Source organism: Giraffa tippelskirchi, chromosome 10, assembly GCF_054371585.1.
Source record: "Giraffa tippelskirchi isolate mGirTip1 chromosome 10, T2T-mGirTip1v1.2.pri, whole genome shotgun sequence".
Classification (NCBI taxonomy): domain Eukaryota; kingdom Metazoa; phylum Chordata; class Mammalia; order Artiodactyla; family Giraffidae; genus Giraffa; species Giraffa tippelskirchi.
This window is the reverse complement of record NC_137284.1, coordinates 20,782,467-20,805,582: the sequence shown is the minus strand read 5'-3', so window position 1 is coordinate 20,805,582 and position 23,116 is coordinate 20,782,467. Positions and strand designations below refer to the sequence as shown.

Below are 23,116 nucleotides of genomic sequence, written 5' to 3'. Positions count from 1 at the left end.
GTGAGTTTGGGAGGATGGGGTGTGTAGGAGGAATGGATGGAAGTGTGTAGGCAGAGGGGTTGGGGCAGGAGGCGGGGCGAGGAGAGGGAGGTGCGAGGGGGCGTGGCCCTGCCTCCAATCCCCCCGCCCACTCTGCCGAGGGCTTCTCCTGATTGGCTTCTCTTCCGCAGGGCTCAAGATACTTTCTCCAGCAGAGCCGAGCGCGGGAGAGAGGACCCGAGAGCTAAACGGCTGGTTCGGCGCGGATCGGCTGCCTCGCCACCGCCCCAGGGTCCCCACCCGTCACCGCTCAGACCCCCTGAGCCAGCCTCCTTCCCAGCCAAGCACCCCCGACATCAAACATGGACTGCTGCACCGTAAGTGAGCGGGCCTGGGGCACGGGCACTCAGCTTGGTCTGGGGAAGGGGCTACCGAGAAGCTCCTGGAGGGGGAGTGGGGAATGAGGGATGGAAGTGGGTGCAGAAGACCTAGGAGCCATAGGGTGCCTGCTGAGATGCGAATGGTGGGTGGTGGAAAGGCGCCCGCCTGACTTGGAAGCCCTAGGAAAAATGCTCCCCAACTCGCGGGGGCGTCTGGGCGCCCATCCGCCAAGCAGTCTAGGTTGGACCCGGAGCTGGGCAAGGCTCTGCAACAGGGAAGCTGCAGGTTAGACGAGAAGAGGAACTTCCCAAGGGAGACGCTGGAAACCGTCGCCTAGCGAAGCAACCGCGACTCCTTTCCCCTGGCTTTCGGCCCCCACCCCAATCCCCATCCCACTACTGCCGCCGTCGGTGGGCGGACAGGATGACCTTGGTGATCCTCGCGTCCTGTGCAGCGCCGGGTGAGATAGTCAATTCATATTGGTTACCTTAGTACTGATGATGGGCAGCGAAGAGCCTAGTCCGTGTGGTCCTGGGGAGGGATTGGCCCGGCCTCCAACGCTTTCTAGCTCTGGAGGGGGCTGGGTGAAGTGACCGCGAGAGAGCCCTGCTGGCGAGGGAAGGAAGTGTCTGCAACTTGTCAGCGCCCACAAGGAGACCTGACGCCAAAGCAGGTTGCTGTTAAGGTGCGGGCGTGAAAGCGCCTCGCACAGGACCAGGCTCCTGGCACATCCGAGGAGTGGTGATCATACGTGTATACGATATGTTTGTATTTGTTTATTTACTTGTTACTTTTATTTATTTATTTTTAGTCCTTACATATGGAGAAAGTCCGACTCCAAAGTCCTTGTAGTCTCAGCCATTTGGTCAACCCAGCTAATGACACAAGAAGTTATGACTTTGCCTGCTCCCCACCCTCCACCATATGGCTTAGAAAAGGGGGAAAATGAGGTTTGGATGGAAGGAATAGCCCAGTTTAGAAGAGGTGAGGTTTCCCTGTGTCTGAGTACCAAGAGGCGGAAAGAATTTAGGGACAAGTGCTTGTGGTGGTTGTTATGATGATTAGCTCTTATTAATACAAATAATTGTTGTCAATTTTTGAATGCTTACCATGTAACTAACACTTTATATTTAACCATCACGACAACCCTGTGGGGTAGATATTCTTCCATTTTACAGATGTGCAAACTGAGGTTTAGAAAGATTAAATGATTTGCCCAAGGAAGCACAGCTTCTAAGTGTGGAGGTGGAACACTAGACTTGTCTGATTCCAACAGCTGTAATTTAACCCCTCCTATAAACATTTCCAATATTTCCTCATTATAAAGGCAATATGCTCATAACAGAAAAAAAAATTTAAACTGAAGAAAAGTATAAAAAAGAAACATGTTAATCATCTACAATCCCACCCCTGGAGAAAGCCCCGATAACATATTTTCTTCCAGCCTTTCCTCTCTGTTGTTCTCCTGGAAGCAGTTTTTGGTTGTGAAAGGAGAACTGGGCTCTTAATGGAGGTTCCTGGGCTCCTCACCCCACAGTGTTGTTTTACAAAACAGAAAATAAATGGATGGTGGGTGCTGGGTATGCCTGTGGGGGAGAGGAAATATTGCCCAGATGGTAAGAATGGTGGGGAAGATAAGTCAGGAATCATGGTAAATGGAAAGAAATGCGGGAGCAAAGACTCCAAAAAGTCAGAGAAGGACAGTAACTTATCCCCACTGGCACCTGCAGGACTAATTAGAGTAGGATGTCAGGCGCCTGCCTGTGGGCCCTGGTCTGCCCTGGACCATGTTCCTGAGTGCCCAGAAAGCCATACTGAGGGGCTGGTGGGCATGGTTGGAATAAGTGTCCCCTAAAAATGAAGAAGCTGCTCGCTCAAATAGTACAGCCGAGGCAAACACACAGTTATCCCAGGGGCCCCGCATTCTGGGTCACCTCCTCCAGTGCATCCTGTACACAGATGTCTTCCCCCTTTCCGGTCCTGTCCTAGGTGGGCAGGGCTAAAGGGCTGAGCAAGAGACAGCACCACTGTCAGGCTGTGCAGGGGGGCCAAGAAGAGGTATCAGGGCTGACGGTTGGGGCAAGGCTGGGCCTGAGCATCTTCCTACCCATCTCCATTCTGTGGAGGGCTGGGCTCTGTGCTGGGAGGAAGCTGGGACATACATAGTGAACAGAGCACATCTGGGAGGCTGGGAACGAGTCCCTCTTCACCTTCCATCCTGGGCTCTCCTTGCTGACTGTCCAACCTGGTGTTTGGGCAGCACCTAGTCCTCCCTTATTCCCTTCTTTCTCCTTGGTAAGGAGGCTCAAACAGAAATGAGAAGAAAACGGTCCTGCTTTTTTTTTTTTAAGAGCAAGAGTTGTTGATTCAGATGTACCAGTTGCCAATTTACATAGTCACAAATATCTGACTTTTCCTGAATCACTTAATATAAAAAGGCAAAGAAACAGTTTTGGACTTTTTTTTTTTCACTTAGTCTAGTTGACTTGATCCCGCTCATAGAAATAATTACCTGCCCTGAGGCAGTGGTTCACCGCACAGGTTTCTGAATCCCATCACTATTTGTGTCTGTGACCTTGGATAATTTGCAAAATGTCTCGGATGTTTCTTGACCTGTAAAATAGAGATTAAATGAGGGCGTCCCTGCTGGCTCAGCAGTAAGGAATCCGCCTGCAATACGGATGACGCGGGTTCAATCCTTGGGTCGGCAAGATCTCCTGGAGCAAGAAACAGCAGCCCACTCCAGTATTCTTGCCTGGGAAATCCCATGGACAGAGGAGCCTGGTGGGCTCCATGGGGTTGCAAGAGTCGGACACGACTGATCAACTAAACCATCACCACCACCAGTGGGTGCAAAGTGCTTAGCACAGGGCCCAGCATATGACAAGCAGTAGGCAGGGATAATTCTTAAAGCCTTTAGGACAGCGGAGCTGAAGGAGACTGCATTAATTGGGGCCAACTTCTAGATGTGGCTGAAGATATTGAGACCCTCAGAGCTGAAGTGATGTTTGGGACCAAGAGCCATGACTCGTGTTTTGCCCACAACTGTCCGCCTCCCCCTCCCAAGAGCCCCCTAGTTCATGCAGAGCTCTCAGGCACACACCATCAGATCTTGGTTTTGGAAGGCACCAACCTAGGCACCCTTCCTGGGTCTTTTTACTGTCCCTCCAGCTCTGCCCTGAGAACTCAGCTGGAGGGAGAGGGAGTGGACTCTGGGGAGGAGCAGTGAGTTGGGGGTGGCTCTGCCTGTTGTTCCCTTCTGGATGCAGCTGGGGTGGGTGGTGACAGCAGGTGGGTCTGAGCATGTCTGGGGGAAGATACCCCTTCCTCCGCTCAACCTCTACAGCTGCTGGCTCAGGGGAGGGCGTTGGGCATGCATTTTTGATCATTGTCCTCTTTGGAGAAGAAACTTTCACCGTTCCCTAAGAATATCCCCAAGAAAGGTTTGAGTTCTGAGAATCGAGGATCCAAAAAAGAGTGGTTTCTGTTTGTAAGTGGGGAATGAGATGTCAGGGAGATCAGTAGGCCCAGGAAAGACAAAAAGAGTGTGTCAGGCCCTCCACAGCCACCCCAGCCCTTGATAACACCATTCACCTGCATTTAACTCAACTGTGGACATCTTGAGCACAAACCAAAGATCTCTGAAGCCCATAAAAGGCAGACAACCTTGGGGACCATGATGAGAGGAAGCCCTTTGTAAACCTAGACTTAGGCATCTAGGATTGAAACCGATGCAGGTCCTGGGGTGGGATCTGGTTGGGGCAGTGGTCACTGAGGTCCCACGCACACTCATCTCAATTCCGTGAACTGGACAGGTGATGGAAGAGAAAAGAATGGAACTGAATTACTCTTAGTAATCTCGTGCCAGAGAAAGAAAAACACAGCAAGTGTAGTGGAAGTCCTCAGGCCAAAAAAAAAGAGAGAAATTCCTAGAAGCTAGAGGGTCAGTTCGAAGGAGAAATGCCCTTTTAACTCCATAGTTAACCTTAAGCTTCCCATCTCACCTCAAAGCTGTTTGGTCGGATCTCCTTATTTTTCAGTTGCTCCCTGTGAAATTGTTTTTACATGACTGCTTCAATCTACAGAAACAACTTTCTATCAAATTACCATTATTTAAAAGAATCATAATAGCTACCATTAATTGAGCGACTAAATTGTGCCAGAAACTTTCTGCATATCACAGTGTTTATTCTTCCCCATGACCCAGAGGAACCTGATTTCAGATGAAGGAATGGAGACAGGAAAAGATTAGAAAACTTGCCCAAGACCACTCAATTAGCAAGTGGTAGAGCATGGTTCATTTTCTTGACTGCCTTTGCTTATCTGCTGAGTAGGGGTTAAAAGGGGCTTCCCAGGTGGCACTAGTGGTAAAGAACCAGGAGACACATGAGACCCAGGTTCGATCCCAGGGTCGGGAAGACCCCCTGGAGGAAGGCAGGGCAATCCACTCCAATATTCTTGCCTGGAGAGTCCCATGGACAGAAGAGCCTGGCGGGCAATGGTCCATTGGGTCACAAATAGTCGGACACAATTGAGGCAACTTAGCATATACACAGGCAGGGGTTAAAAATAGACTCTGGACTCCGACATACAAAGACTTGACTCTTTGGTCCTGATAACTACCTGTACAACCTCAGGTAGGTTTTCAACACTTAACTCAGTTTGATTAGGGGTCAACTGGGATAACAATAAAAGGTACGTCATAGCGTTGTTGCTAGGGCTAAATAAAACAACATCTGTAAAACCTTGTGTTGCCATGCCTGGAACAAGGGCAGTGCTTCAATGGTATTAGGAACTATTGTCATTATTCTTTTCTTTCTCTTGAGCACTTCATGGAAAGGGCTTCTTGCTGCTGCTTATCTTTCCTTTGTCTTTTTTGGAAGTGAAGCCTTTTCTTCGTAGCTTCTTGCAGACCATCCCCTCTCTCTTGTGTTTGGAGCAGTGCAGAATGGAGCGTGAATGGGGAAACAGTCTCTGGCCTCTAGCCCTGGGTGGGGGGAGGCTACCCCACTGCAGGGTAAGCCCCATCTTCACCCTCATCCCAGCTTTGAGCTCTGGGGTGATTTTACTCAGCGAAGAGACAGCCTGCTGATTCTTCTAAACCCTCTCCCAGGGAATCCTGGACTCAGCAGGGACCCTTCTGAGCCAGAGGCACCCTCTGAGGATGGGGAAAGGCAGCCATATCCAGGAGTCCTGCCGTGGTTTACTTTGCTCTTCTCCAGTAATAGCGTGCACCCTCCAGACAGCTAGACGGCTCCCCTCACTGGGCTGCTGGCTGGAGCCTTGGCTCACTCACAGCTACCTGGCTGTCTTGTAGCACATCTACTGTGCGCTTCTTTTTCCCGAGTTGGGAACACAACTGTGTCCACCTGACCCTGAACCTTCCTTTTTCTCTGCCGCTGCCCAAGACACACACGCACACACATTGCGCACACACACTGCACACACACACACCGTCTCCCCCCACCCCGCCCCAGTGCGGGGCCCTGCCTTAGCCCCTCTCTGCGCTTCCCACTCCCGCGTCATCCTGGCCTCAGTCCCTCAAGTCTCTCCTCTTACCCCACCCTCTCGGGGATCTCGGCCGAGTCACCCCACAAGAAACACCCCCCCCGCTTCCCCGCCCCCCCCAGGAGAGCGCCTGCTCCAAGCCGGACGACGACATTCTAGACATCCCTCTGGACGATCCGGGTGCCAACGCGGCCGCTGCCAAAATCCAGGCGAGTTTCCGGGGCCACATGGCGAGAAAGAAGATAAAGAGCGGAGAGCGCGGCCGGAAGGGCCCGGGCCCTGGGGGACCAGGCGGAGCTGGGGGCGCCCGGGGAGGCGCGGGCGGCGGCCCCAGCGGAGACTAGGCCAGGTGAGGCGGGCCGCAGGCTCTCCTTCCCGACACCGGGCCCCTTCCTCCGAAGGTGCAAGGATGACTAAGAGCACTGGGGGATGGAGAGGGGCGTGGAGGGAGCCAAGGAATTTGGCGATGTGGGGTGGGGGCGCGTGGTGGGGAGGAGGCTGCGGGCTCGAGAGCTCACCTGTTTCTATCTCTAACCTCCGTTCTGCCTCGCCCCGGACCGAAGGACTGAGCATTTTCGAAGGTAATGAATGCAACTCCGAAGGAGTGGGTGGGACCCCTGAGTGAAAGTAAAGCCCCAGACCCACCCCTTCCCTCCGACCGCCCCCAACCCCCTCCCAGCCAGGGGAAATGCCCCTGCGCCTGCGGGCTTTCTGACCTTTGGTGACACTTGACGCTGCGACGGGACGCACCTGGACCGACACATCTGTCACCCGCACTGGACTGCACAAGTCGGGCTCGGGGGTCACAAACACCCCGCGGCTCGCACACCTACCGGCCGCTGGCTCATTTTAGCTCAGTGACTCCGGGTGGGCAGTCCCGGGTGATCCGGGCTCCCCGATGCTTCCTGCCCTGGGTGCCCCGGTTCAGGACGGAGGGGAGAGAAGAAAGTACTGGGAGCGGGCAGGTGCTCACCCCTTCTCTCTGCTCAGTTTCCCGAGACAGATGGATGCCGCGTCCCCTTCGCAGTGACGAGACTTCCCTGCCGTGTCTGTGATCCTCTCCTTTCCACCAACCTGCCAGCTTCAGGAGCCCTCTCTGCTTCCCCCAGAGACTGCCTCTCCCAGGAACACTTCGTCCATTAGTCGCTAAGGCCGTGCCCTTTTAGTTAGCTCTCCAGTCTAGTACTGTCCCCGTTTGCCCTTCCTTCCCACCCTGACCCACCCCCCCCATCCGCGCGCCCCTAAATCTTCCTTCTTTAGCTTCTCGCCCACCTCTCCCCGCACCCAGCATGCAGCTCTCTCTCCGCAGCCTCCGCGTGCTTCCCTTCGCGCACTGCGGAGGGCGCCCTAAGCGTGGCTCAAGAACATTCCAAAAAAAAAAGTAATCCTTTAGTTCCGCGCGCAGCTAAAGGGGGCGCCCCTGCGTCTTTGCTGCGCCGCTCACGCCCCAGCCTAGTCCAGAACTTCGGGGCGAGGAGAGAGGGGAGGAGGGTTTTTATGATGTCGGATGCCCCTGGCAGTGATCAGAAGGGAAGTTGCCATGTCACGCCCCAACCCCAAGCCTGCCTGTAATCAGCCTTCCCCTCTCCCCAGCGTACCCCGAGAGCCGCCTCTCCAGCTCTCAGCTTGTTTACGCGAACGCCGAGGGCGGGGGCGGCTCGGTAGGAGGAGTCTTTCGCGGCCCCGCCCCTGCTCCTGCTGGCCCCGCCCCCACGGGCTCCTGGGGCTGTGGCCGGGAGGGTTTTTATCTTCGTGTGTGCATGTGACTGTGCTGGGTTGGAATGTGAACAATAAAGAGGAATGTCCAAGTGTTCAGAGGGTGCCAGAAGGGAGGGAGTTTGGGTGCATGAGGCCACCGCTGGACATCTGAACAAGTTTCCCTTGACCAAACCAAAAAGTGGAGGTGGAACGGTGAAGGGAGGAGGGAAACCAAGCTTAGAAGGTACGTTGGGAACCAAACTTACCGCCTACAGCATCCCTTCTGGGAATACTCTTTGGGCCGCCTAGAGGAATTTGCTAAACTGGCAGGACGAAGAGGGAGACAGTATGGTACCCCAAGACTTTAATTTCTGATATTCCCCCTCAGGGATCAGGAGAGAAATCAGACAACCATAGATAGCTTGGACTTGGTCGTCACCGTACTGGCAGAGGGGGGCCTCTCCAGGAGCCCGTTGCTAGAATCTGCCCTTTCCGAAGGCTGCTCAGAAATCCCAGGTGCCATGGCGTCCTCCCTGATGGGATACAGGCAATTCTTAGTGAAAGCTGGACACATTCCTCAGAGCACACCCATCCTCTAGCCCAGGGACTTCTCATTTTTACTGTGCGTAGGAATCCTCCTGGAATTTTGGTTGAAATGAGGATTCCAGGCCGCATCACTTCCCGCAACACACACACACACACACACACACACACACACACACACAGCGATTCTGCTTCAGGAGGAATAGGAAGTGGTTTGAATCTGAATGTTTCACAAGCTCCTAGTTCAGGTAATCTCAGGACTGGGCTTCCCAGGTGGCGCTAGTGGTAAAAGAATCCACCTGCCAATGCAGGAGACATAAGAGACATAGTTTCCATTCTTGGGTTGGGAAGATCCCCTGGAGGAGGGCATGGCAACCCACTCCAGTATTCTTGCTTGGAGAATCCCATGGACAGAGGAGCCTGGCAGGCTACAGTCCATAGGGTCGCAAAGAGTTGGACAGGACTGAAGCAGCTTAGCACATAGGCACTCTCCCAATGTGAAGACCACACTTGGAGAAATGATGCCCAATTCTGGACCCCACTGCTGACAGCTAAAGTTGATGACAGGCAGCTTTTGCCTCTCCTTTCCTTACTACCTCTCTGTTTCCGACAGAGAAGAACTAGACTCAGCTGAGAGCTCAGGACAAACAACTCCCAGCCTCCACAGCCTGTTGATGTATGTAAAATTTCCTTAAAAGTGAAAAGTAAAACATTCTTCCAAGTGTTAGGAGGGAGAGGGCAGCTCATGAACCAAGCCCTCCACCCTGCACACTTCACTCACATGCTGAAATACACAAGCCGCACTGCACCCACAGCACCACCAAAGCCCAGGGCTGAGCCATGACCCTCACCCTGAAACACCCCTTAAGGTGTCAGAGTTTGAGAGCTGCAGTCACCAACTCTTAACTCAAGCCCTTTCCTCCCACCCTGACCAGCCCTCAGCCCTCCTGCTCACCGTAGGTCATTCCCCCTGTATGTCTCCTTGGGCCTCTTCCTCCTTTCTTTCTGGAACCTTATCAGGCAGAACACAGCCACGGACAGGAACAGCACGCCCAGCAGCACCCCAATGACAGTCCCAGCCACTCGGCCTTTGGAAGGGTCTAAGGAGACACATAAGGAGATAAATGCCTGGTGGCTCAGATGGTAAAGAATCTGCCTGCAGGGCAGGAGACCTGGGTTTGATCCCTGAGTTGGGAAGACCCCCTGGAGGAGAGCATGGCAATCCACTCCAGTATTCTTGCCTGGAGAATCCCATGGACAGAGGAGCCTGGGGGGCTACAGTCCACAGGGTCGCAAAGCATCGGACACAACTGAAGCGACTTAGCACACACACAAGGAGACACATGATCATCAGAGCAGCAGACCTTCCTTGATGCCCTAGATGGCTTCACATTGACCCCCAACCCAGGCAGACCAACCCAGCCTTTGCCCAGCACCCCCTACCAGTCACAGAGAGGGTCAGCTCACAGGACGCACTGCCCATCTGGTTGGTGGCCACACAGCGGTAGGTGCCCGAGGAAGCCATGGAGAGATTGGTGAGAATGAGCTGGCCAGACACCTCATCTGGAGGGTAAAGAAGTGTCCATCACTCATTCAACTCACAGTGAGCTACACTATGACAAAAGCGTATCTCACTTCATCCTTACCACAACCCTATCAGGAAGGAACTAACCTCGTTCTATAAGTGGGCAAACTGGCTCACAGAAGGAAAGTAATTGTCCAAGGTGACCCAGAGAGGAAGTGTCAAAACCACTGCAACTTCTGTACTCTTTCCACCCTACACAGCTGCCTTTTCAGGGAAGGGAAACGGCACACATGAAGAAACTGCAGTGGAATTGGGGTGGGCTGCCTACTGGCTGATGTCAGGTTCTTGGTTGGCGGAAAGGGTTTGATTGCTAGAAATTGCGTCCTCTGGAGTGGCCTCTAAGCTGACCCAAATGCTCTTCTAAGCTGCTTACCCTCCCTTTACAAGGAAGAGTACACATCGGGAGGTGACCTGGGGGCTCTCTGGATTGGTAAAGGGGTTTGCTGGGGTTGGAAGGGGAGCCAGGGCACTGGAGCCAGCATGAGGAGGCTGAAAAGCCAAGGCTCTTAGCCAGCTATGTGATTCCCCTGAAGAAGATTCAAGCCAGTCCTTGCTACTCTGCCTTGGCTTCCTCTCTAGGAAGTTTGGAAATGATTCATGACCATTAAGGTATCTACAAGGAACCCCAAGCCCCGAAATAGACAAGTGGGAGTCACAGAATACCCCCTGCCTTCCACTGTCTTCCAGGATATCAGAAACACATTTAGCTTGAGAAATGCTCCCAGGACCACACAGCCACAGATGGTACAGGAAGACAAGAGGGAGCAGTAAAGGCAGCCAAGGATGAAGTAGGGGAAAGATACAGCCATGTGTCTCACACCTGCAGGCATGGAACTTGTACTGTGGGTGTGTGGAGTTTGGAAGTCAGATTTGCCCAGATTCTGAGTCCCGTCTTCCTTGATGGCCTGGACCCTTACCTTGCACCATGCTGCCAGGAGAAGGTGTAGGAGAAGCTCCAAGGCGAATCCAGTTGTACACTGGCTTGGGAGCTCCCGTGGAAGAGATGCATCTGAGGGCAGCAGAGCCCCCCACAGAGGTCTGACCACTCTGACTGCATGAGGGTCTACTGGGGGGCACTGCAAAAATCACAAGAAGTATCTTAGCGTTCTTCTAGCCCCACCTTCATGAAGGGATAGGTTTCCTGCTTTAATACTCCTACCACATAGCGGTCCACCTCTGTTCACACACCATCTCATCTCCAGGAAGTGATTTCCACTATTGGAAACTCTGATTGTTAGAAAATTCTTCCTCATGTCAAGCCAAATTTGTGTAAATATGATATCCACCCATTGGTCCCAATTCCTGCCCTCTGGGCCCACAAAGAAAAAAGAAAAAAAATCTCTCCTCCGTAAGGCAGCTCTTCAGATATTTGACTGCAGCTGTTACACACCATCACCTAAGTCTTCTCTTCTCCATCTCAACATCCCCAGCCCCTTTAATAGTTTCTTCTGTTTGCTCATCTCCAATCAGGCTCTAGTTTGAGGTGAGATGGATGCTCTGAACAGGAAGTTAGTGCTTAGTGATAGAAGGCCTTCTTCCTTTAATTGGCCATACCTTTTCTCTGCAGCTAACCTAGAGAGGAACAGAATCTAGCTGCAAATGGGAGGTTCCCCTAAAGATGGAGCTGTTGGGGGATGACTCAGATCCCTATCTGTGGGAGAGATTTACTAGGCACTGAGGGAGGAGGCATTCTTTGTGGAGGGTGGAGCAGGGGTAAGATTAGACAACTTTAGGAAGGGGTATTTTCCTTCAAGCTCTCTTGTGCAGTTAGGTGCTTGGGCTAGAAAGCAGGATGGGGGAGATTTAGCAAGGCGAGTGCAATTTTTTAGGTAATGTGGGTGGCTGGTGGGTCCCTAGCCTGCCTTACCCAGCACAGTAAGGTTGATCAGCCCCAATCCATTGGTGTAGAAATCTGGTGGGTTGTTAACATGGCAGAGGTAGGTTCCGGTGTCTGAGGGGCGGACATCGGTCAGTTTCAGGGTGGCCACTCCTCCTGTCGGGGGGTTCTGAAGCAGGCTGGCCCTCTCTGCCTTAGAACCAGTTGGATACAGCTGGCCATTGGTGAAGTACAGGATCTGGGGAGAAGCAGAATGTGCCTTTTGCCACCTGGTGTCAACTCTACAGTCCTTCTTCAAAGCAGGTATAAGAGACCCTCCCTTAAAGCAGCCAGGGAAGCTGATACCCTGTAGCCAGAACTGTGAAGGTCTATCTGTCCCCAAATATCATCCCTTCCCAGGTGCTGAATGAACTAGATTGGTTGCTTTCAGCTACTTAAGCTCTCAATGTAGGGGTGGGGGGGGTGGGGAGGGAGAGCAAATATTCCTGGAAGGGGCAGCATTTTATCCTGCTTTTAATCACAACAGCTTAGCCTCCGTGAGTTTATGAACTGACACTGGAGCTGCACTCACATAGGGAAGTCGCTAAGTCGCTAAGTCCCATCTGACTCTTTGTGACCCCACGAACTGTAGCCCACCAGGCTCCTCTGTCTACGGGATTTCCCAGGCAAGAATACTGGAGTGGGCACCATTTCCTCCTTCAGGGGATCTTCCCAGCCCAGGGATCAAATCCCGATCTCCTGCATTAGCGGGCAGATTCTTTACCACTGAGCCACCAGGGAAGTCCAACTATGGGGTAGGAAGTTACAAACTGCAGGACTGTGTATGTGATTCAGGGTCATGCAGACTGTGTTCCTAAGAAGATCTAGAAAGAGTCCACTGATTTTTTTCATCCAAGTATTTTCATCCCCAAACGCACTCTCTCTGACCCCCTGCGCTCATCCTAGGTGGGTCCCCTGGTCCTGCCTCTCCTTGTCAAGCCCACCAAAGGCAGGAAGGCCCCCCACTCGCTCAGGTGCCCTCAGCTCACCGGTTGGGACGTGGAGACGGGCTTCCCAGGTTGCACAAAGCTCCACTCCAAGGCAAAGTTGTCTCCCACCGAGGTGCTGTAGCTGCAGGTCAGCTCCGCAGTCTTGCCCACCGGTGCGCTTAGGGGCTCGGAGGGCACCTTCACCTCCACGGCCAACCCGGGAACTGGGGGTACCAGAGACCGGCGGGGGAAGGGCTCAGATGACCCGGTCTGGGTGGCCTCCCTCTGCCAGGGCTCAGCTCCCTCCTCTCCATCCCTCCCTTTCCGAAACCTGAGGTTTCCGGGAGGGAGGAGCCCAGGTCCCCGCCAGGTTGGTGGGTGAAAGGACTGAGACTGGGCCAGGTCCCAGGGTGTGTTTGTTGGGGAAAGAAAAACAGAAGTTGGGTGGTGGTTAAACCCTCCCGAGAGAGGCCCAACTCATCTTCCAGCCTCTGTCCTTGACCCTCCCAGCAGCCTTCCACATCCCCTCCCTGTCCGCTTTCACCCCTATCCGCCAGCCCCCTCCTCACCACTCAAGCCGACCCAGCCCAGCAGGAACCTGCAGAGGAAGGACCCCAGGAACCAGGCCATGTCCGGCCAACTCTTGGTCCGTCTGAGTGTCTGGGTCTGGGAGAAGGAAGGGAGTGCCCACCGGGCAGCCTGCTGGTGCTGGGCCGCAGCGAGACTGGCTATCTCAGAGCAAACAAGGGGAGAGGCCGGGCCCTCAGGTAAGGAAGGGCTCCTCCCTCCTCTAGGCCCAATACGGGACTCATTCTCACCCTACCCCCTTCTGTTGTCCCCTTTCCCCCAATTTCTGAAGCTGTCAGGCATGGGGGGTGGGGAAGGCTGGGTTTGGGGTGGGGTGGGCCCTCCAGGGAAGGGGAGGGATCAGAACGGGAGCTCTGCAGGGAAAGAGGGACTCTGGAGGAAAAGAGATGCATCCTGATAACCTGAGATGATGTCACCGCTTTGGGGTCTCACACTGTGAGCCTGAACCCCAGGCTAAGACCCCCACCATCCCCTTCCACTCCCTTCACAGAGTCTTGTTCCTCCTGAGCCCTTCGGGGACCCCTTTCTCCCCTGAGACCCCTTCTTTGGCCCTTTTAGCATCCCTTGTTGAGACAGGAGTCTCCATGGAAACTACAACCCCGCCCCCTTCCCAGAGCCACCCCATTACCTGGGCAGAGAAACTGAGGTCTAGAGAAGCCCCCGCCCTTGGTAGGAAAGGGTGTGGCAGGATTAGTGTGGACACACCAGCCCTACATCCTGTGCCTGGCTCTGCCTCAGTACAGGGGGATCACTGCTGGATGGACAGGAAGGATTCAGTGGTCTGGGAGAAGACAGGAGGGGTCAGGTTCTTCAGGCCCTGCCCTTGAAGAGGAAGCAGAAGATTAACTGCACAGGCACCCAAGCTGTGAGCTCCAGCAGAAAGTCACCGATTTCATCCCCTTGCTGCTCAAAGTGAGTTAGGATCTCCCCGCCCCAGGTTCTCTGTGCCTCTCCACCACCACCTGACAGTACACGACCCTTGTAAAGACTCTAGAAGAGCTATCCTGAGCCAGGAAGCCAAGTTGGAGGCTGTGTGGAGAAGCCCTGCGGGCTCCACAGTCTGGGTACCGTCCTCTCTGCATCATCCCAAGAGTCAGCTTCTCCCTGGGAATTCCAAGTTTGAAAAGACGACTGGACTCTCACATTCCATACAAACACAATATGTCTTTATTGAAGTTGGCGACATAAAAACAAACTCATGCATTTCAAGTTAGTTGAAAAAAATATCTTCCTTATCCCCTGCCCCAACAAAACCCAACCAAGCCAGCAGGGTAGGTTATATTAATGCAAGGAGCTGGAGCGGGGAGTGAAGGATGAGGTTAGGTGGGGTCAGGTGCAGACCAAGGGGACCGGGAGGACTGGTTGACTGGTGGTCCCCGCCAGGCCTGGGGATCAGGGGGAGGCAGTGGTAGCAATTTCAGCAGCATCCCACTGCAGACTTAGAGACAGCCTGGGGTGAGAGTGCTTCCTAATCCCAGGTCCACTTCCTCTTCTCCTGCTTCCTGGAAACTTGGGTTTCAGCTGAGGCTCAGTTTTCCCATAGTAAAGAAAGATGAGGGCAGAGGACCAGAGGTCTGGAAGGCGGCCACCCTCCCAATCTCAGGCCTCTGTGCCAGGGGTGTCTGAACCTTGCAGGAAGGAGAGAAACCAGATGGCTTAGCCGGCAAGTGGCTGGGCCATCACACCAGAGACCCAGCCTGACTCTGGGCAGGAACCATCACGGGGACAGCACCCATGCGGCTCAGAGCAGAGGAAGAGACCCCCCCAGGGCCGGGAGATATTGGCTGAGGGTGGGCCCCATCTGTCCTGGGCAGCCTTGGCGAGGGCAGGACCTGACTGGAGAGGCTGGGTGTGGGGGTCAATGCACCAAGCCTGGAAGGGCCGTGGGTTGGCCGGAGGGCTCGCGCCGAGGTAACAGAGGAAAGGGTCCCATTCTTGGAAATTGTGTCTGAGCCCTTGGGCCAGGGCAGCGTCCGGGGAGCGATGGCGTCCTCCCTAGTCATCAAAGAAGTGATAAGAGGTCAGAAGGTAGAAGGGGGAGGAGGGGAGAGTTTCCATATGCTTTGTCTTATTCTCACCTCTCCTCTTCTTCAACTCTCCTCCCTTAAAATCTGCCCATAGAAGTGATGTCTCAGCCACTGCCCATGCCTACATTAGATGGGAGCTGCCTGAGTCCCCAAGGAGAGCCCTCATCTTGGCAGAGACCAGGGACACTTACTTGATATCATTGGCCGGCTCCTCTAGGGCCTTGCCCCGGCGTTGGTAGAAGAGCACCAGCACTGCCAGCAGCCCCAGTCCGACCATGGTGCCCACGACAGCTCCGGCAACCACCGTAGCCCTGGGCCCTGGAAAAACCTTCCTGTCAGAGGCGGACTCTCAGCCATTCCCCAGCCCTTTCCAATCCCACTGCCCCTCAGCCCCACCGCCACCATACCCAGTTTCTCTCTTTGTTAAGAGGAAGGTGACTGTTAAGCAGTAAGTGGTCACTGACTAAACACCAGCACAAACACCTAACCAAGACAAGCACCTTGTCCTGTTATAACGAGAGGCCTCAGCAGACAGCCCTCCTCCCCTCTCTTGCTGACCCACCCCCACCACTGATCAATCTTCTCCTTAACCACACTTACCCCTCACTGACCTGTGCTCACAGTCAGGGTCACATTGCACTGGGCACTGCCCACCTCATTGTGGGCCTTGCAGACATATACTCCAGACATGGAAGTGGACAGGTTTTTGAGGCTTAAAGACCCGTGGATGGCATCTGTGGACACAATTTGGCCATCAGTCCAAGGATCGATCCCCTTTCCCATAAAAAATCACCCTGCCCTTCCTCTGGAATGTCTATTTTGACTCTCTGGGAGACTTAGCTATCTGAATCCCTGATGAAAGGTAAAGGTGTGACAGTCAGTTGCCAAACTGCTAGCTCACTACCCTTTTCCATTTCCACTGCTCAGTGTTCCCAAGTGATATCTGAAAGAAGGCTAAAGAGGAAGTGATGCCCAGAAAAACCAAAACCTGATTTTTACTTTTATTTCTGAGTAGCAAGAGAGAAAAAAACATTGAGTGAGGAATTAGAAAACGTGGCATCCAGAACAGGCCATAGGGACTTTAAGAAAGTTACTTGCTATCTCTGGGTCCCAATTTATTCACCTATAAAATGGGGTGATATGACCTAATTGATGGTGTTGAAAGGAATGTATGAAATAATCTAATGATTTTGACAGTTAAAGTTTATTGGCTGCTTACTCTTCACCAAAGACTAAGTTCTTTACATGTACTAATTTATAAAAGTCTCACAACAAAACTATTATGTAAGCTCTAAGTAAAAAAAAAAAATAAAAAGTTTTATTATAAAAATGGTCAAATAAAAAGTAGAAGGAGGAACAAAATGAAAACCCACATACCCACAGTTGCTAACATTTTGCCTCACTTATTTCATTTCTTTCTCTTTTTCTCAAGACATTTTAAAATAAACATTTCAGCATGAAACTCCAAAATATAAGGATACTGTCCCACATAACTGCAATACCTTTACCACAGCTAATAAATGAAGAATAATTCTTCCAAAGCATCTGGTATACAATATTAAAATTGTTCCATCAATAATCTTAATAAAACTGAAAAAAAAAGTTCCAGCTCCCTCCAAGTGTTTTTTATGGTGGTATTCATGCGTGCATGCTCAGTTGTGTACAACTCTTTGCAACCCTATGGACTGTAGACCGCCAGGCTTCTCTGTCCATGGGATTCTCCAGGCAAGAATACTGGAGTGGGTTGCCATTTCCTCCTCCAGAGGATCTTCCAGACCTAGGGATCAAACCCCCATTCTCCTGCGTCTCCTGCATTGGCCAGCAGATTCTTTACCACTGAGCCAGCTGGTGTGCTACTGATACTCCCATTTTACAGATGAGGAAACAGTCACAAAGTCACACATGTAGTGAATGGCAGATCCTCTAGCCCCAGTGTCTCTTGAGTGACATAGTCTTTAGCACCTGTCGGCACTTGGCAGGTCCTCTTTCCCCAGCCCCCTCCCCACACCCTCCTTCCCCCCACCCCCCTACCACAGTGCTTTTCAGCATGGCCTCCCCTTGCACGCCAGTCCCTCTGGCCCTCATCTTTCCTCTACCCCAGCCATACTCTGAGTTGTCTCTGGAAGTTCCCTCACCTAGAACAGGTGCAAAGAAAACCTGGGAGGATGGGGGTGACCGCACCCACTGGTACTGGGCAGCAGGCTTACTCCTTGGGGACTGGCAGCTCAGGGTCACGTTGGTCCCCACGTGGGCCACACCCCGGAGATGGCAGGATGGAGGAGCTGGAGGGACTGGGGGAGGGGAGACAGGTTAAAAACTCACATCAGGGGACCAGGAGCTCCCACTCTTCCCCCAACACATGGACCCTCTGTCACTCTGTTTGCCCCTCCCCCAGCCTTCCCCCTCAGTCATTTGGGGGAGAGGCCTGCCTGACCTCACGGGTAAGCTTCTCACTTACCTAGCACATTGAGCTCTAAATGTTTGCTGCTGTGACCTTTCACAGTGCCTTGATTGTCTTGCAAGTTCACAAAACAGAGGTAGGACCCGGAGTCTTTCTCCTGCAGGTCCCGCAGCCGCAGTGACACGTTCCGGGAGGGCATGGGGTGGACCAGGGATGCTCGAGGCTCGCCTGATGTGACCTGACCTATGTGCGCCAACACCTGGTGAAGGCAGAACACTTCCCATTATCACGTGCCTGCTCTGTGCCCAGGGCTCAGCTAGTCCCCCTCCCCCAAACTGGGAGTCCTCAAATACCCCTTACCTGCACCATCCCCTCTAACCTGTAGCAGTTCTCCATGCACCTCTGTCTCCCTAGCCACCCTCTCACCACCCCAAATCCTCTGCACCAGAACAGGTCCTCTTTCCCTGGACGCTGTTACTTCATCTCCCAGTGGGTGTTTAGAAAGTGGTAAAATGGATGTGTGTTAGTTGCTCAGTCATGTCCAACTCTGTGAGACCCCCTGGACTGTAGCCCATCAGGCTCCTCTGTCCATGGAATTCTCCAGACAAGAATCCTGGAGTGGGTAGCCATTCCCTTCTCCAAGGGATCTTCTCGACCCGGGGATCGAACCTTGATCTCCTGCACTGCATGCAGGTTCTTTACCATCTGAGCCACCAGGAGGGGACCATATAAATAAGGGGAGAACGTATGAAAGAAACAGACTACAGGGGGAGAGCCAAGAAGAAAAAATATCTTATAAAATTTTCTTTTTCTTGAAGATCCTCCTCTCCAGTGTATAAGTCCCAGCTCTACTCCTGTGATCTAAGTTGCTTTCATATTTCATATGCTTTCATCCCCTATTTATCAAAAGACTCCCCCCCTCAACACTCTTCCTAGGACCTTGCAGGGAGCCCATGTAAGAAAGGTGCTCTGAAAATGACATTTCCCTGGCTTCTGGGTGAATCTGCCTCTGATGTCAGGAAAGGAGGACAGGTGAGAGACTGTAGGAAGAGACCCACCCTTGCCTCTCAAGGGGGTTATAAAGGGGTGGAGGGCAGATAATCATCTGGGAAGTGGGCTTACTGTGACCTGTGGCCTATGGCCACGACCAAAGGACAGATAATGTGAAAACAGAAAGATGCTCAACTTTTAAAAGTTGTGTGACACCTGCCCTAAACTTCCTGTTTCCTGTATCCTCAGTCCCCACTTTCCCCCTCACCCAGCAAAGTAAAACGCGTCTCTAGTTGGCAGTGTTTGGTGTGCTGGGTTTCTAGGGAACCCTAGGAAAAGGAGAAATGGATGGGTGGGGGAAAGCCTCCAAGATCAAAACAAAACTTGAACCGGTGACAAGGACCTTGCATTTCCCTGACATCCCTGGCCACCCCTCCCACCCTCGCCAGCTCTTCCCAATCCACTTCCCCACCCCTCTCCGCTCCCTCCCCCAAACCCCTCCCACTGCGCACCCCCCAGCCCTGCCTCGAGTAGGTAGCTAGCCTCCTGCCCAGACGTTCCCTCACCTGGCTCATATTCTTATCCTTCCCTTCTAGGAAGAACCACATCACGGTGGGCACCTCCCAAGGCTTGGGCTTCGTCGGAGACAGCTCCCCATGCAGGCTGTACCACGCAGGGAGCACCACTTCTGCTCCCTCCACCGCCTGTAGCTTTGTGAGGCTGGCGGACACGTGCACCTCCAACTGGGCCCGAGACGGGGGCGCTGGGTAGGAGAGAAGTGGGGTAGAGCGCGGAGCCCGGGGACCCTGACCAGTGCGGCGGCAGCAGAGGATGAACCTCTCTGGGATCTCCCCCAAGACTGCCCAGGGCCCACTGGCCTGTGATCCCGCAATGGTCGATTCCATCACCGCATCTTCTAACCAGCCTCAGCCCCGCGGGCTTGTAGCAAGGATAGGACCCGTGTCTGTGCATTTATTTGTATCCAGAGGCCCAGATTTCAGGGCACCAAGTGGAGGGGGCAGATTTCCAGCGAGAAGGGGAAGACACCCAAGAGGAAGGGCATATTTAATACCTTTAATCTACACTCTACTTAAGCCACTTGCTCCCGCAATTTCCCTGGGGCATGAGCCAAGAAGGAAAGACGACGGTCAGGATCAACAATGTTCCCATCTCCTGCAGTTCTCCACCAGATGGGCAGAGGAGAGCGGGAGGGTTAATTGTTTACCGATTAACCCCGCGGCTCCTTCAGAACTCCTCCGAGCCAGAGAGACTGGAGCGGCCAGTGCCCAGTGCGGCCCAGTGACTGCTGGGCTCCACGACTTCATGCTGGGTCCCCACACGTGGGCTCCCCCCCAGGAAACCTCCCAAAGGCCTTTTGGGGGCCCAGGAGAGATGGAGGGGGGTGCTCTGAGGTCGCTGGGAACCTTGGCAGAGCTAGGAGGAGAAGGAAAGTCCCCTGACCATCGGGTACAAAAGGACCGCCTGTGGCTGTCCTTCAGGAGGTGGCCGGGGGTGTGGGTTTCAGGGAGGGGACTGTCAAATCAGAGCTTGCGTCACAGCATCCAGGAGCACTCCCTTACTGCCCTTTGGAGAAGCAGTGGAGAGGCCCAATCAAAAGTCAATAACCTTGGGCTTGTCCGAAGCCAGGCCTGAGGATGCTGGCGGCTCTAGTCCTTCGCCTGGCTCTCACTGAGGCTCTTAAGTCCTCAACGGTCTGCACTGGAGTCTGAGATGCCATCTCTGCGTAGTGGTCAGGGGGCCGCCGAGCGGACAGAGGCCGCACACAGGCCGGGCTGTCCACCCTCCTAGAGGCCGGCTGAAGGCCTCTGAGGGCCCAGGAGCAGATCCGGCCAGGATGCGCGCCACCCCCTCCGCTTCCTGGTTGCGCGTCTTTACAGAACCCTCACCCCAATTCCTTGGCCTTCTTAGCACCCCCCTCCCCATTTCCTGGCAGGGTCCCTGAGGGCTGAGCAGGAAACTTGTGCCCAGTGATAAGCCAGGAGACAATGCGGAGGGCTCCGCTGGACCGGAGGCTCTGCAGGCGAAAACAACTTCCGCCTCAAGGAGCCCGCTGCCCGCTGAGGACTGACCGGCTGGCCCCGACACCAGAGAGGCCTGCGGGGGGCGCAGGCCCTGGCCGGGCCTTCCTGCAGCTCACTCCCAGCGGCCAGACACAGTTCCCGCCGGAAACCTGCCGGGGTCCCAGGAGAAGAGTGAGCCGCCTCCGCCCTAGGCGCCCCTCGCTCAGGTCCTGCGTTTATAATGTCACTTTACAAAGAGGGGAGGGCAGGGTAAGGCAGTAGTAACTTGGACACACTGAGGCCTAGACACAGGTCAGCTAGGAGCCAGAGAGGGCCCCAGGCTTCACTGCTCTGATCCCGGGTGTCCCCCGATCCAGCAACCCCTCAACTCTTCGGCCCTTTTTGCTCCCAGGTGCCACAGGGAGAGGAGAGGGGGCCGGGCGGTCTGAGTGAAGGAACCCGGGGCAGGGAAGGCACCCTTCTAGGCCTCTCCAGACCAACTTGTGGAGCAGGCAAGAGCGAAGGAGAGGGAAAATGGGCTCTGGGCTGGCTCCCCAGGGCTACTATTTTTAGTCTCCCTCTTTCTCTGAGAAACTCCCCCCGCGGGCTTCTCACGCCCCAAGGGCAGCATCGCTGAGCCGCGAGGGAGCATAAGGGCCTCCGGGTAGAACCCTGTCGGGCAGAGCCCAGTAGAGCCAGTATCTCCCAAAGTGCTGACCATCCAGAGGACCATTTAACCCTCAAGTGGCCAGCGAGAGTTTGGCAATCTCCAGCGGGGGTGGGGTGGGAGGTGTGGGGTGTGGGGTGGGGGTGGGGGTGGGGAGATGTAGGGATGCTGAAGCCTGCACCTTCAGGGTGAAAACTGAGGCTCAGAGTTATCAGAGCTCGGATAGAAACAGGAAGGGTTGCAGGAGAGCCACAGATGATTGGGTGACGCCCTGGACACTAACTTGAATTTTTCTGCCTTGCTTCAGAGATCCCCAGCAGGAAGGGGAATGGGGAAATTGAGGATAGAATGCAGGAAAAAGAGACAGTTGATGCTGAATTTGGGAGAGGGGTGCCTGAGAAGTGGAGGGATCCTGCAGCAGGCCCACCAAGCTCAGAGGGGCTGGCAGTCTGGTCTTGAGCCCCACTTTGTCTGGGGACCCTAATACTTCCTGCCCTGAAACCCTTGCAACACAGATTGGGCTAAAGAGCACCTGGATGAGATTTGGATGGTCCCCATTTCAGTCTCCATCACTGTGGTTCTTTCCAAGCCTTACTTGCCCTGGAGACTTCCAGCCTGAGAGAAATGAGGAATTAAAGCTGAGCCGGACAAACCCACCCTTCACCCTCATTCAGGATCCTTGAAGAAAGATGGCAAGAAAGCCTGGGAGGCAGCATGTGAAATGGTTTATAATGAGCTTCGTTCCTATGGGTCCTTTTCTCCCAGATGTTGCACCCGGCCACCCCAGCTTCTGGGTGCTCCTGGAGGCCTTCACACAGTCCTCAAGCACTTGCCCCAAGGAGGTGGCCTTCCTCTCTGACTCTCTGAGGCCCTCCTCTCTATTTCCTTTGTCCCTTTGGCTCAGGGAACCAACAGGGGTGATGGACCTCTTGGGGGGGGGTCACAATTCTGCTCCTCTAGGCATTCGAACCCCTCCTCCACTTCCTGTGTCCTACATGACCTCACGGTCAAGCTTTGGGGGCACCTCCCTTGATTCCCAGGGCAGGAAGCAGGAGGAGGGGGCCAGAGGGAGGATCAAGGCTTGGGAATTGAGGTGAAGTCTGTGCCTGCTTCAAGCTGGGGTACCAGGGAATTCCCCAGGGGCTCTTGCACATCAGCTTGTGTGTGGGGTGGGGGGCTGGAAGGGGGGCTGGAGTTAAGTCCTTAAGCTCTTTAGCCAGTGTCTCCTCTAGCAGCTCAGCTCATCTGGCTCTGCCTGGTGGAGGTGGGGAGTGGGGGTGAGGAATGGTTCCAACAAACGGTCTCCCCCGCCACAAACACACTGCGCCCAAAGCGGTGGCTGTTCCCCAACACAGGGGACAGAAATCAGCACCAGCCAGTGACACCCAACCTAGGGGAAAGTATAAGTGCTGGGAGGGAAAGAGCTGGAGGCGGGAATCCTGTCCCACCCAGCTCCTCATCAGCGCCCCAAACCACCCCCTCAGGGTGGGATTCATCCCATCTCCCATCTCAGGTCCCCTCCAGCTCCAGGCTTTCACTCACCGAGAGTAGTCAGCCCCAGGAACAAAACCCGCAGCAAGCTGGTCGCAGGGGACCAGGGCAAGGAAATCATGGCCTTCCCTGGCCCCGACGGAGTCAGGGGCGCCGGCTCGGGGACACACCGACCGACAGGTGTTCAGGCTGCCCGGCAGCTGGAGCGGATGCGGGAACCGGACCACTGATACCAAGGGCGGCTCTGGCCAGACAGAGTCTCTGCGTGTGTGTGCCGGTGGCAGGGTGGGGACCGCCGGGGACTGGGGGGCGGGGCATTCCAGGGGGCGGAGAGGTCGCCGTCCTCCCGGGCGGGGCTCCAGGGTGACCCGCCGCAGGGGGGCGATCCTCGCGCTCCGACAGCCGGATCCCGCGGCCTCCACCCGGCCAGGA

The 23,116-nt window shown here is 54.3% G+C and overlaps 3 protein-coding genes and 1 long non-coding RNA gene across 7 annotated transcripts; 2 read left to right on the top strand and 2 right to left on the bottom strand.

Annotated features, from left to right (window-relative positions):
• The first annotated feature begins 208 nt into the window (after positions 1 to 208).
• Positions 209 to 7,681, top strand: NRGN (neurogranin). 3 transcript variants are annotated; one of them, XM_081535173.1, is made up of 4 exons: positions 209 to 356; positions 5,991 to 6,217; positions 6,432 to 6,449; positions 6,859 to 7,681. In XM_081535173.1, exons 1-2 carry the CDS (start codon positions 342 to 344, stop codon positions 6,210 to 6,212), a joined length of 237 nt encoding a protein of 78 aa, XP_081391299.1. In that variant the 5' UTR covers positions 209 to 341; the 3' UTR covers positions 6,213 to 6,217; positions 6,432 to 6,449; positions 6,859 to 7,681. The 3 variants fall into 3 exon arrangements, 2 of the variants coding, with proteins under 2 accessions (XP_081391299.1, XP_081391298.1); XR_014066956.1 differs by lacking the exon at positions 6,432 to 6,449 and having other exon boundaries at positions 5,991 to 6,269; positions 6,834 to 7,681; XM_081535172.1 differs by lacking the exon at positions 6,432 to 6,449 and having other exon boundaries at positions 5,991 to 6,233.
• Positions 7,682 to 7,915: 234 nt separating this feature from the next.
• VSIG2 (V-set and immunoglobulin domain containing 2) lies at positions 7,916 to 13,129 on the bottom strand. Its single transcript, XM_081535154.1, has 7 exons — positions 13,069 to 13,129; positions 12,560 to 12,723; positions 11,562 to 11,769; positions 10,612 to 10,770; positions 9,553 to 9,672; positions 9,065 to 9,209; positions 7,916 to 8,099 (listed from the first exon to the last, which is right to left on the bottom strand). Exons 1-7 carry the CDS (start codon positions 13,127 to 13,129, stop codon positions 7,970 to 7,972), a joined length of 987 nt encoding a protein of 328 aa, XP_081391280.1. The 3' UTR covers positions 7,916 to 7,969.
• Positions 10,521 to 14,296, top strand: LOC145523916 (uncharacterized). Its single transcript, XR_014066962.1, has 4 exons — positions 10,521 to 10,730; positions 11,730 to 11,834; positions 13,057 to 13,266; positions 13,831 to 14,296. It is a non-coding gene; the product is annotated as an uncharacterized LOC145523916 (long non-coding RNA).
• ESAM (endothelial cell adhesion molecule) lies at positions 14,232 to 22,953 on the bottom strand. 2 transcript variants are annotated; one of them, XM_081535132.1, is made up of 7 exons: positions 22,736 to 22,953; positions 19,072 to 19,268; positions 17,573 to 17,774; positions 17,250 to 17,405; positions 15,722 to 15,848; positions 15,306 to 15,425; positions 14,232 to 15,082 (listed from the first exon to the last, which is right to left on the bottom strand). In XM_081535132.1, exons 1-7 carry the CDS (start codon positions 22,803 to 22,805, stop codon positions 14,767 to 14,769), a joined length of 1,188 nt encoding a protein of 395 aa, XP_081391258.1. In that variant the 5' UTR covers positions 22,806 to 22,953; the 3' UTR covers positions 14,232 to 14,766. The 2 variants fall into 2 exon arrangements, with proteins under 2 accessions (XP_081391258.1, XP_081391256.1); XM_081535130.1 differs by having other exon boundaries at positions 15,306 to 15,432; positions 15,726 to 15,848.
• Between the last annotated feature and the right edge of the window lie 163 nt (positions 22,954 to 23,116).